Source organism: Cynoglossus semilaevis, chromosome 19 (genome assembly GCF_000523025.1).
Source record: "Cynoglossus semilaevis isolate Cse_v1.0 chromosome 19, Cse_v1.0, whole genome shotgun sequence".
Taxonomy (NCBI): Eukaryota; Metazoa; Chordata; class Actinopteri; order Pleuronectiformes; family Cynoglossidae; genus Cynoglossus; species Cynoglossus semilaevis.
This window is the reverse complement of record NC_024325.1, coordinates 17,205,466-17,215,883: the sequence shown is the minus strand read 5'-3', so window position 1 is coordinate 17,215,883 and position 10,418 is coordinate 17,205,466. Positions and strand designations below refer to the sequence as shown.

The following is a 10,418-nucleotide window of genomic DNA, read 5'->3' as shown; positions in this document are numbered from 1 at the left end:
CTGCCCCTCCCCGCCTGCCCCCCCTCTCCTGCCCCTCCTCTCCTGCCCCTCCTCTCCTGCGCCTCCTCTCCTGTGCCTCCTCTGCTGCGCCTCCTCTCCACTCGCTCAGTGAAACAGTGAAACTTCATCCAGTTGGTGTTGCTCTCCGTTGGCGGGCCTTCAGAACCACACAGTAGGTGAACGTGGGAGGATGGCGTGGGAGTCGTGTGGGCCTGGATGGACGACCAACTGCTCCACACTGAGGATTTCCAAAAAAAAAAAAAAAATCTCATCGTTTGTTCTTGTTCCAGAACTAGAGCGAGAACGGGTTCTTTGGACCGGGACTAAAAAAAGGGAAACTCTCAGGTAAAAAAACGACACCTGGTTCTGTTAATGTCAGAAACAACGAATCAGTTCTCCCGTTCAGACTGTTCTAGAAACAGTAACAAACGGTTCTGTGGTGACGTCACAGACTGTTAAATAAGTACTATTTCAGTATCAGACATTGAATTTCGCCCAAAAGCAGGAAAAATAGACGTAAAATCGGACAAAAAGTCATCATTGCGCAGTCGCGGAAGTCGTCGTTTGGAGCGTCCTGTTTCCATGGAAACTCACCGTCGTCATCAGCGTGTTGTTGGATTTATGTCGAGGGGGGAAACAAAAAAATATCCCGACGCAGTAACAGCCGATGATTCCATTTTCTACTGTTTTCTTTATTTTTCTTTTGTGAGAGAAAATCGTTTTTCGGGACCGAATCGATTCTGCGCTGCGTTTTTTTTTTACCGTCGTCATATCTTCGATTATTTATTTAACTCGTTTTAAACTCCACTAACTTTAACTTCTCACAGCTCTTGTTGTTCACGATGCTGGGAAACCGGAAGTGTTCTGTGGTGGACCAAACACTGAGCTGCTCCGAGAACAGAGAGGACACGAAGAAGAAGAAGAAGAAGAAGAAGTCGACGAAGAAGAAAAGTGAGAGAGTTTCCGCCTCGACAACTGGTAACAAAGACGTTTTTGTTTTTTATTTTACAGAATCTTGACATTTATAAAGAAATAATTATATTTATATATATATAAATATCTCGTATTTCTAAACTATTCGTTGCTAATTGTATTAGCTTTTGTAGTTTACGTTCACATATTTTGTATATATTTGTATGTTTATCTTCACGAATATTAACCACACTCTTGTTTAGTAGAATCAGGATTTTATTTTATCAAAATAATAATAACAACAATATCACACTACTACTAATATTAATAAGGACTCTGAAGGGGAGGGCTGGAGTCAGTAAGTGGACTGAAGCGCCCTCTTCTGGTGATCGTGCTCTGTTTTAATCAGAATAAAGATCTGTTCCCAAATAAAAAATAAAATATTTTTTTAAGATTGATCATGTTTTTTAAAAATAAACCTAAATAAGAATCAAGTTTAAATCAATTATTAATTGGTCTATTTATGGATATTAATAAAAAGTACTTTATAAACCTAGACTTTTGAATTTAATATTTATTTTACAGCTTCAATGCTTTTTTATGTGCCTCCGTTTGAGAACCCCAGGGGTGGAGCAGCTCCCCCTCAGGTTGTCTTTATGTTCTATGTTTTGTTTTTTTTTGTCTTCAGAGTTCCCTAAACCCGTGTCTCTGCTGCCAAGCCTGACCCCTGGTGGTAAGAAAAGCAGAGAACGGATCGGTGGCAGCAGCTGCAGGAAGAAGAAACTCTCTGAAACTCCACCTGACCTGCTGACACCAACAGACGGTGGCGCTGCAGCAGAGGGGGGGCAGTCCAGGGAGAGTCTGAGGTGGGAGGGGGTGTTGGAGGACAGGGAGGCGGAGGAGAGGAGGCTGGAGGTGTACAGAGCCAACAGGAGGAGGCGCTACGTCGCACACAGAGAGGCGGAGGACGGAGGAGGACGGAGGAGAGAAGGAACTGGAACTGATTCTGGTCAAAGCTGTTTCAACACAGATCAAAAGGAACTCAACTTTTATTGACGTTCATTTTCAGACACAGATCAAAGGTCTTTGATGCTGAACTAAAAATCAAAGAGACACATTAACGCTGCAGGAACCGATACTACGAGTGACAGTCCTAGTTACCACACAATCGGTACTACAGATATAGAGGCCACAAATGGAAGTACCAGGGGCAGTTTTACCTCCCCCAGAACACTCCCTGTTTATGAGGAGGGCAACAAAGGAAACCAGAGCCATCAGTTCTTGTCTTTATGTTCTATGTTTTTCAAATGCATTATTAAAAAAAAAAAAAAAATAGAGATGCAGTTGTACCATCACTTATCTTTTTTTTTAAATTTCTTAAAAACCTAGTTTTCATGTTACTGTGGTCGTACTGTAGATGTATATGTACATGTGCAGTTCAAATATAATTACTTTATTTTAAAATGTTTAATTTCTGATATATTGTTCTACTGTTGTAACTTTTAGCTGTTTCTTGTCTAACGTTGGTCATTTTTCCTGAAAGAAATATTTTTTATACAAAGACTAGAAGACGTTCCAAAAACAAATGCATACAATAAATACATGTCATACCAGTTTTGACCACGTGAGGGCAATTATTCAACACTAAAAGCGATGCTATAGCTTATAGCTAAGTGTTGTGCATTGTTTTCATAACATTTAAAAATGACGTCATGGTCATGCTCCTCCTCTACACCTTGGTCCTCCTCATCACGCTCCTCTTCCTCCTCCTTCTTGTGTTCCTTGCCGGGTCAAGAGGTCGACCAGCGTCGCCCCCTTCTGGCTGCTCCTCAGCTTCTCACTCATGCCGGGCAGAGGAACACGCCGGCTCTGCTGCTGCTCCTCTGAGGTCTGGTAGAACGGACAGACTTTGAGGTGAGCAGACATTGGAGGAACATCAGACGTCCTCCAGGAGTCCACCGAGGAGAAGAGGTGACTGAACCGCCACACCTGTGGAGGGAGACGGAGAGGAGGAGTCACAGAGGAGGAGACCTCAACACTGACCACTGCGTGGACCGAGACTCACGGGTCTGGACCTCCAGCGCTTGGCTCCTCCGTGTGAGGAGGTGTCCTTCTCCCAGTGCAGGGTGACCATCCCTCTGTCCTGCAGCAGGGAGGAGCAGACCTGCCTGAGGAGCCTGGACACCAGAGCCAGCTGAGACAGAGACAGACTGTCCAGGAAACTGGCCACGTGACACAAGACCTCGTAGGGCAGGGAGCTCAGGGAGTCCGCGCCTCCTCCTGCTCCTCCTGCCTGTCCGCCCCTCGTCCTCTGAGGGGTGGTCTCTCCAGGACACCCAGGGACGGTGGGGCTCAGACTGAAGCAGCCCAGGTCTTCACTGAAACGTAGGCGACGTCACATGAAGCTGAGGGTTTGGGTTTGTTGACACTTCAACTGAATGTTGTTCCTTCTCTCACCAGTAGGAGACGCTGGCTTCGTGCGTTGAAGGCTGGAACCTCCTCTGGCTGTAGGTGCAGCCGAGGTAGGACAGAGGACATCGGTGCTCGAACCAGCCGTTCACTCCCATCTGGATGTCACTGTGGACGTTCCTGTGGACAGGAAGTCAGAACTGTCAGATAACAGAACCATCGATCGGCTCTGGTCACACTGGTCCAACTGGTCCAACTGGTCTGGTTGACTTGGGTAACTGTCAATATATGAAACAACCACAGAAGAAGAAGAAGAAACAGGAAGTGGACAGAGTTCCACTGGAGAACACTGTTGGTGTCTGTGGAACCAGTTCTTCCCACGTTCTGTTTCAACACCTGAACGTCTCTCAGCCTACGTCTACGACAACCAATGTTTTTAGGAGCACACTGCCACCTACTGGACTAGAGTGTGTAGTGTCATGGTTTGACCAGTGACCTTTAACCTACACTTTACACCTTGATGACTGATTGATGCTAATTGTCACAAATTTGAACCGATCTTTAACCGGTTCACGGTGCGTCGTTAGCGCCCTCGTCAGTTTTCGTCCTCACTTGTAGTGTGTCCCATATTCTCTGCGCTGAAAGCTGTGTCCACAGAGGAAGGTGAAGGCGGAGCTGGCCTTGTGGTGTCTGCCCGTGACGCTCTCCACCTGCAGCTGTAGGTGGAGCTCTAGAGGTTTGTCCGCCGTCAGATCAGCCAGAGACGTGTTTCTGCGAAAAGGAGCCGACAGGAAGCTGTAGGTCTGCGTGCCCTCGTCCTGGAGCAGGCCGTCGCTGCAGATGCTCTCTGCGATCATGTGACCTCGCTGCTCCTTCTCCAGGGAGCAGAGGAGGGAGGCCTGGGGAGAGAATCAAAGGTCAGCAAAACAAAATCTGTTTTTTTAGGGTTTAAAACCCAGTGGCTGTTTACGGTACTGAACGGTTTTAGAACTCTTGTTATTTCAGCTTTTTTAAATTTCAAATTCTAATAAAGTAAAATAAAATAAGAACTTTGAATTTTTATTAACATTAACATTTCAAACCTTTACAAACCAATGATTTATTTTGTGTAACTGCAGTGAACTGTGTGTAAATTCGACTTTTTCCCGGGACAGTAAAAGCATCACTGGCAGATCAGGTTTCACTCTAACTTGACTTGAAGAAAGAACGTGACTTCCTCTTCCTCACCTGTACCTCCTCCCACACTGGCACCTCCTCTAGCGCCACCCCCAGGTCGCTGGTGTCCACAGCTTTGCTCTCTCTGCGGTAGAAGCCGGGGTTCCTGATGCGGCCCTGCCTGGCAGAGAAGCTGGTGGGGATTCTGAACGTTCGTACCGTGATGATCTTCATCGGCTCCAGGGAACCGTACATGAACCTCCTCCTCTTCACTGTGTCGTTGGTGCAGGAGGAGGCGCAGGAGCTGGAGGGTGCTGCCACATCACTGGTGTCCTCAGTCTCCTCCTCCGTCAGAGTGCTCAGACCTTTTCCTCCCCCCTTGGTCCCTCCCCCTCCTCTCCCTCCAGCTTCTCGACATCCACCCATCTCCATACTGAACATGCTCTCGTAGGCCGTGAAGTTCTCCAGGGACAGAGCGTCCACGCCCGAGCCCCTGGCCAGAGCCTCCCTCTCCTCCTGAGTCAGCTCCTGCTGATCTTGAAGGTCACCGAGGTCAACCTCATCCTCATCCTCTTCATCTTCGTCTTCATCCTTGTCCACGGTGTCATGCCACGTGCTGATGTTGAACTTGTTGAAGGACTCCCAGGTGTGAGCCGCCGCTCTTCTCGCTGCTGACTCCTTCTCCTCCGCGGCCTTCCTGTGCATCGCTCTCCTCTGCTCCTCCTCCCTCCGTTCTTCCTCCTTCTCCTCCTCCTCCACACTCCGCACCAGCTCTGGGAACAGTTTCTTCATCTTCATGTGGTGGAACAGCCGGTCCTGGTCCCTCAGGGCCAAGGCCAGGTCCAGACCTCCTCCCGACTCTCGCTCCTGCATCAGATTCTGGTTCAGCTCGGCGCAGAGATGAGAGTGGGCGTCGACCGCCGGCCAACGGTTCCACTCCATGGAGCAGCAGACCACGCTGGCCGGACACTCCTGGAGGTGGGCGGCCCGGCAGGAGCGGGGCATCTGCAGGGGGCAGCCGTGGTCGGCGTTGAGACACGGTACCCTGACGTTGGGGCAGAGCAGCAGGTGCTCCTCCTCCTTACACAGGTGGAACACCGCTCCGCACAGGAGGCCGCAGGGGACCAGGGCGCAGCTGACGGAGGCCTCCACCCGAGTCCTGCAGCGTCGGCTGTAGCAGGAGTCACAGTGGAGGTGCTGGCGCCCCCTGGAGCCTCGAGATCGGTGGCTCTGGTTCAGAAATAGGAGTTAGAGTCAGTCCTTCTGTCTGTTGACGTGTTTGCTGAACTACAGTCAACAAGGTTGCAGTGACCTCTAGAGGGCCCATGGTGACACTGCAGCTTGGGTTTTTACTCACTGTGGCAGTTTTAAAGTCAAACCCTGTTCTACTGAAATACCTTAGTATTTAGTTACAGTTACAGAATACTGAAGTTTGTTAGTACGAGGCACGAGTGTAGTAAAAAAAAACAACAACAATATTTTATAAACTGGTCTGTTTCTCATCAGAGAAACTAGTTTGTTTATCGGACGTGTAAAGGAGGGTCAGAAATAGAAAAACATGCGAGGACGACATGTACCAGTTGTGACCTCTGGTTGTGACCTCAGGCCTACAGGGTCTACACTTCCTGTTGAAAATCTGTGTTCTGTTTGTCTCTGACCTTCAATTCCGTTGTACTATTTCTTTCTATTCATGAAAATACTGCAGTAAAACTGTGGTAAATACTCCACCAGTGAAGACGTACCATTCTGAAGATCTTCTGTCTCCGTCAACTCTCGGCTCAGTCCGACGGACCGTGGAAGTCGACTGGAAAACTGTTGAATCCAACGGGAACGATGCGTTCACTGACTGAAGTTCTGGACCGTTGGAGATCATGCTCTGTGCTGGCTGAGCCGTCTGAGGGTGTGTGTGTGTGTGTGTGTGTGTGTGTGTGTTATAAATAGAGCGGTGGACATGGAGACTCTGACACAGGTGCTCCGGAGCCCGGTGTAAGTTTCCTCTCCTCTCAGTCGTTCTTATTTTCTCCTTCTTTCTTCTCCTTTGTTAATAATCTCTGGTCTCATCTTGGACCTGAAGAAATCATTCAACCTGGGGGGCGGGGGCTCTTCATGGTCCTCCAGACAAGTCCATTCACACGGGACAACTTCAACGAATCTACAATCCGTGGGAGAAACCGAGGGCAGGGAGTCGTCTTCCTCCTGAACCTCCTCTCTGCTCCTCGTCTAATTTTAACCCGTCAGTTCAAAGAGCAGCAGCAGCAGCAGTAACAGCAGCAGCAGTAACAGCAGCAGCAGCAGTAACAGCAGCAGCAGCAGGAGGTCAGCTCTTGGTCTTTTTTCTTCACGTCGTGGACTCGATCTCAGCTCTGTTTGGTTCTCGGTTGAACTGTTTAGTTTGTGTTTGGACCTGGAGGAGTCACATGGTTTCCTGCTAACTCAGCTCCTCGTCTTCAGTCCAAAGTCTTTAGTTTTATACACTGTAGCTGATCTGGGATCAGACTTCCTTCTGTACAAAGACTCCTCATCTCGACACAGGTGTTGGGTTCAACATTTATTCATAATTTTTTTTTCCCTTTTTATTGTTTTTCTTGCAGAGAAGTCGCAGCCTCGCAGACATGGTGAGTATGAACCGTCTTTTCCCTCCTGCGGCCACACGGGTGTACCCAAGTACCATCCGAAGACCTCAGACCGTAGCTTGAGAACCACAGACCTAACCCATTGGGTTTAAATGTCCATTTTTTTTCTATCATCATTCTGAATCTTTCTTATCCAACCAGAGCCACCGATCTCGAGGCTCCAGGGGGCGCCAGCACCTCCACTGTGACTCCTGCTACAGCCGACGCTGCAGGACTCGGGTGGAGGCCTCCGTCAGCTGCGCCCTGGTCCCCTGCGGCCTCCTGTGCGGAGCGGTGTTCCACCTGTGTAAGGAGGAGGAGCACCTGCTGCTCTGCCCCAACGTCAGGGTACCGTGTCTCAACGCCGACCACGGCTGCCCCCTGCAGATGCCCCGCTCCTGCCGGGCCGCCCACCTCCAGGAGTGTCCGGCCAGCGTGGTCTGCTGCTCCATGGACTGGCTGCGCTGGCCCGTCGACGAGACGAACCCTCACGGTAACGTGGCGCTGCAGGAGAACGTACAGAAGGAGCACGAGGGGCAGCAGGAGGCTCTGGACCTGGCCATGGCCAGAGTGGACCAGTGTGAACTCTACCAACGTCTGGAGATGGAGCCGCTGTATCCAGAACTGATGGAGGAGCAGGAGGAGGAGGAGCAGAGAGAGGAGGAGCAGAGGGAGGAGGAGCAGAGGGAGGAGGTGGCATGTGGAGGCGTGGCCAACGATGTCACTGATGCTAATGAAGGTAAACCTTCTGTCCATCTGGACATTTGACCCCTGAGGGCTGACCCCTGGGTCACTGTACTGTACAGATTTATGTATTTTGGTGAAACAGAAAAACTGGTCCACGTGAAACTGTCGTCTCCTGCGTCTCCACAGGAAGTAGCTCCTGCAGGAGTTACGTTGAAGAAACGGTTCAGCCCAGACACCAGGTGGTCATCGACAAGGACAAGTTCAACCTGTTTGAGATGATGTTCAGCATGGACAGAAGAGCCTGTGAGGTCGCCCAGGAGAACCTGGAGCGCTCCAAGTCCGAGGAGACGGTGAGGACGGAGAGACGGGACGACGCACAGGACGCTGGGAGGTCAGAGGTCAGGGAGAAAGGTGTCGACCACCAGGAGACGGACGACAAGACCCTGCGTCCTCCAGAACCACAGCCAGACACCAGTAAGACAGGACAGGCCCCCTGGCAGGAGGGGGTGATGGAGCGCCTGAAGGAGGAGCTCACGCCGCAGGAGTACAACATGTATGTGGTGCATCATGGTCGCATGTTGATGGCGTTTGGACAAATCCAAGCCTGCACGCCCAGAGAGAAGGACTTCGTCTACGGCAGCCTGGAGCCGATCCCTGTCCAGACTCTACGCTCCTTCAAGGTCAGGACCTCCAGGCCACTCACTTACCAAAGAAAAAATAAACTGGCCACTAGGGGGAGCACTGTTTTTTAGATCCAAATTCTAAAGTCACTTTGACCTTTGACCGTTAGCTTATGATGTCATCACTGTTGTCTTTGTCCACGAGGTCCCCGACAGCTATCACTACAGACGGCGGGTTCACCTGTACGACACGGCGGCCAGGGCTCCGAGGGAGCCCCGCGGCGTGGACACGTCCGACCTGGGGTCCAGTGAAGACCTCTGGTTCAGTGAGGAGGACACGTCCACCCTGCTGGGCTACGCTGAGAGGGAGGTCATGGGTCACAAGGTCAAGTAGATGTACCAGCGCGGTGTAGTGTGCCATGCAGTAACCAGCACTGACCACTAGGACTGATTGTTCTGTTTTCGTAAAGATCAGCGAATCAAAGGCAGCCGACGGCCTCTACGTGGACGTGGGGACTCAGACGCACCGCTTCCACTCGGCTCCCCTCAGCAGGAGGACGACCCTGGCCCAGGTCATGGAGGTCAAACCCCAGAGGCTCCTCCTGCAGCTGCAGACGGAGAGCGTGACGGGCAGACACAGCCGGGCCACGTGCGTCTTCAGCTTCCTCTGCGGCCACACCTTCCACCGCAGGGAGTTCGCCACGCACTTCAGGTCCGTCCGCACGGAGGAGTCAGGGCCGTGACTCCTGCCGACCTCCTCCTCTGACTCCTCACTTCATTTTTTTTTTCCTTCCAGGAACGTCCACGGTGAGATCCAGACGTGTTTGAGCGGCTGGTTCGAGCAGAGGTGCCCGCTGTCCTACCTGGGCTGCACCTACAGCCGCAGGAGGTTCCAGCCCGCCTCCCACCGGGCCAGCGTTTACTACGAGTGAGTACGACGGGAGGTCACGACCTAAACATGAAAACTTACTAAACCCCCCCCCCCCCCCCCCCACCCCCCCTCCCCCCATCCCCCCATCCATCCATCCATCCACCCATCCATCCATCATCCATCCACACATCCATCATCCATCCACTCATCCACTCATCCACCCATCCATCCATCCATCCACCCATCCATCCATCCATCCACCCATCCATCCATCCATCCACCCATCCATCCATCCATCCACCCATCCATCCATCATCCATCCACACATCCATCATCCATCCACTCATCCACTCATCCATCATCCATCCATCCATCCATCATCCACCCACCCATCCATCATCCATCCACTCATCCACTCATCCATCCATCCATCCACTCTGCTCCTCTTTTTTGTCAGTCAGGAGCTGAGGAGTTTCAACCTGCGGCCCACCCTTGGAGCTCCATCAGGTGATGACTTCAGGAGGAACCTGTTCGACTCCTCCACTAATCAGAGGGAGCAGGGAGCCGGGGTCGAAGGAGCAGGAGGAGGCGCGGACTCCCTGAGCTCCCTGCCCTACGAGGTCTTGTGTCACGTGGCCAGTTTCCTGGACAGTCTGTCTCTGTCTCAGCTGGCTCTGGTGTCCAGGCTCCTCAGGCAGGTCTGCTCCTCCCTGCTGCAGGACAGAGGGATGGTCACCCTGCACTGGGAGAAGGACACCTCCTCACACGGAGGAGCCAAGCGCTGGAGGTCCAGACCCGTGAGTCTCGGTCCACGCAGTGGTCAGTGTTGAGGTCTCCTCCTCTGTGACTCCTCCTCTCCGTCTCCCTCCACAGGTGTGGCGGTTCAGTCACCTCTTCTCCTCGGTGGACTCCTGGAGGACGTCTGATGTTCCTCCAATGTCTGCTCACCTCAAAGTCTGTCCGTTCTACCAGACCTCAGAGGAGCAGCAGCAGAGCCGGCGTGTTCCTCTGCCCGGCATGAGTGAGAAGCTGAGGAGCAGCCAGAAGGGGGCGACGCTGGTCGACCTCTTGACCAGGAACAGACAGCATCAGTGACTCCACCTGCTGGTGGGGCTGGTGGGCTGGGGGGAGGTTTTACAAAAAAAAAAAAAA

At 51.7% G+C, this 10,418-nt stretch overlaps 3 protein-coding genes across 8 annotated transcripts in view; 2 read left to right on the top strand and 1 right to left on the bottom strand.

The window, feature by feature from the left end:
* liat1 (ligand of ATE1) overlaps window positions 1–2,190 on the top strand; it is a 4,554-nt gene extending 2,364 nt beyond the window's left edge. Inside the window, exons 1-4 of one of the 4 annotated variants that reach the window (XM_017041621.2) lie at window positions 31–172; window positions 291–345; window positions 828–978; window positions 1,601–2,190. In XM_017041621.2, the coding sequence (XP_016897110.1) occupies window positions 843–978; window positions 1,601–1,968 (504 nt within the window). In that variant the 5' untranslated portion in view covers window positions 31–172; window positions 291–345; window positions 828–842 and the 3' untranslated portion in view covers window positions 1,969–2,190. Of the gene's footprint in view, window positions 1–30; window positions 177–290; window positions 346–827; window positions 979–1,600 lie in introns of those variants that run through there. The other 3 variants (XM_008333497.3, XM_008333498.3, XM_008333499.3) reach the window with 3 other exon arrangements.
* Window positions 2,191–2,661: 471 nt separating this feature from the next.
* On the bottom strand, window positions 2,662–6,355 carry LOC103395780 (F-box only protein 40-like). The gene is made up of 6 exons (XM_008333572.3): window positions 6,219–6,355; window positions 4,549–5,706; window positions 3,934–4,220; window positions 3,370–3,501; window positions 2,978–3,290; window positions 2,662–2,901 (listed from the first exon to the last, which is right to left on the bottom strand). The coding sequence occupies exons 1-6, from the start codon at window positions 6,219–6,221 to the stop codon at window positions 2,662–2,664; spliced, it is 2,133 nt and encodes a 710-aa protein (XP_008331794.1). The 5' UTR covers window positions 6,222–6,355.
* Window positions 4,113–10,396, top strand: LOC103395779 (F-box only protein 40-like). 3 transcript variants are annotated; one of them, XM_025065543.1, is made up of 9 exons: window positions 4,113–4,238; window positions 7,068–7,091; window positions 7,251–7,827; window positions 7,962–8,455; window positions 8,601–8,780; window positions 8,866–9,107; window positions 9,192–9,323; window positions 9,724–10,063; window positions 10,140–10,396. In XM_025065543.1, exons 2-9 carry the CDS (start codon window positions 7,089–7,091, stop codon window positions 10,359–10,361), a joined length of 2,190 nt encoding a protein of 729 aa, XP_024921311.1. In that variant the 5' UTR covers window positions 4,113–4,238; window positions 7,068–7,088; the 3' UTR covers window positions 10,362–10,396. The 3 variants fall into 3 exon arrangements, with proteins under 3 accessions (XP_024921311.1, XP_024921310.1, XP_008331792.1); XM_025065542.1 differs by lacking the exon at window positions 4,113–4,238 and adding an exon at window positions 6,377–6,462; XM_008333570.3 differs by lacking the exon at window positions 4,113–4,238 and adding an exon at window positions 6,648–6,792.
* Window positions 10,397–10,418: the final 22 nt, after the last annotated feature.

Excerpts from the sequence above, each read along its gene's own strand:
- LOC103395780 (XM_008333572.3), bottom strand. Across the intron at positions 4,221-4,548 it reads CAGTGTGGGAGGAGGTACAG|GCCTCCCTCCTCTGCTCCCT; the intron begins GTGAGGAAGAGG and ends TTCTCTCCCCAG. Across the intron at positions 2,902-2,977 it reads AGCGCTGGAGGTCCAGACCC|GTGTGGCGGTTCAGTCACCT; the intron begins GTGAGTCTCGGT and ends CTCCCTCCACAG.
- LOC103395779 (XM_025065543.1), top strand. Across the intron at positions 9,108-9,191 it reads GAGTTCGCCACGCACTTCAG|GAACGTCCACGGTGAGATCC; the intron begins GTCCGTCCGCAC and ends TTTTCCTTCCAG. Across the intron at positions 10,064-10,139 it reads AGCGCTGGAGGTCCAGACCC|GTGTGGCGGTTCAGTCACCT; the intron begins GTGAGTCTCGGT and ends CTCCCTCCACAG.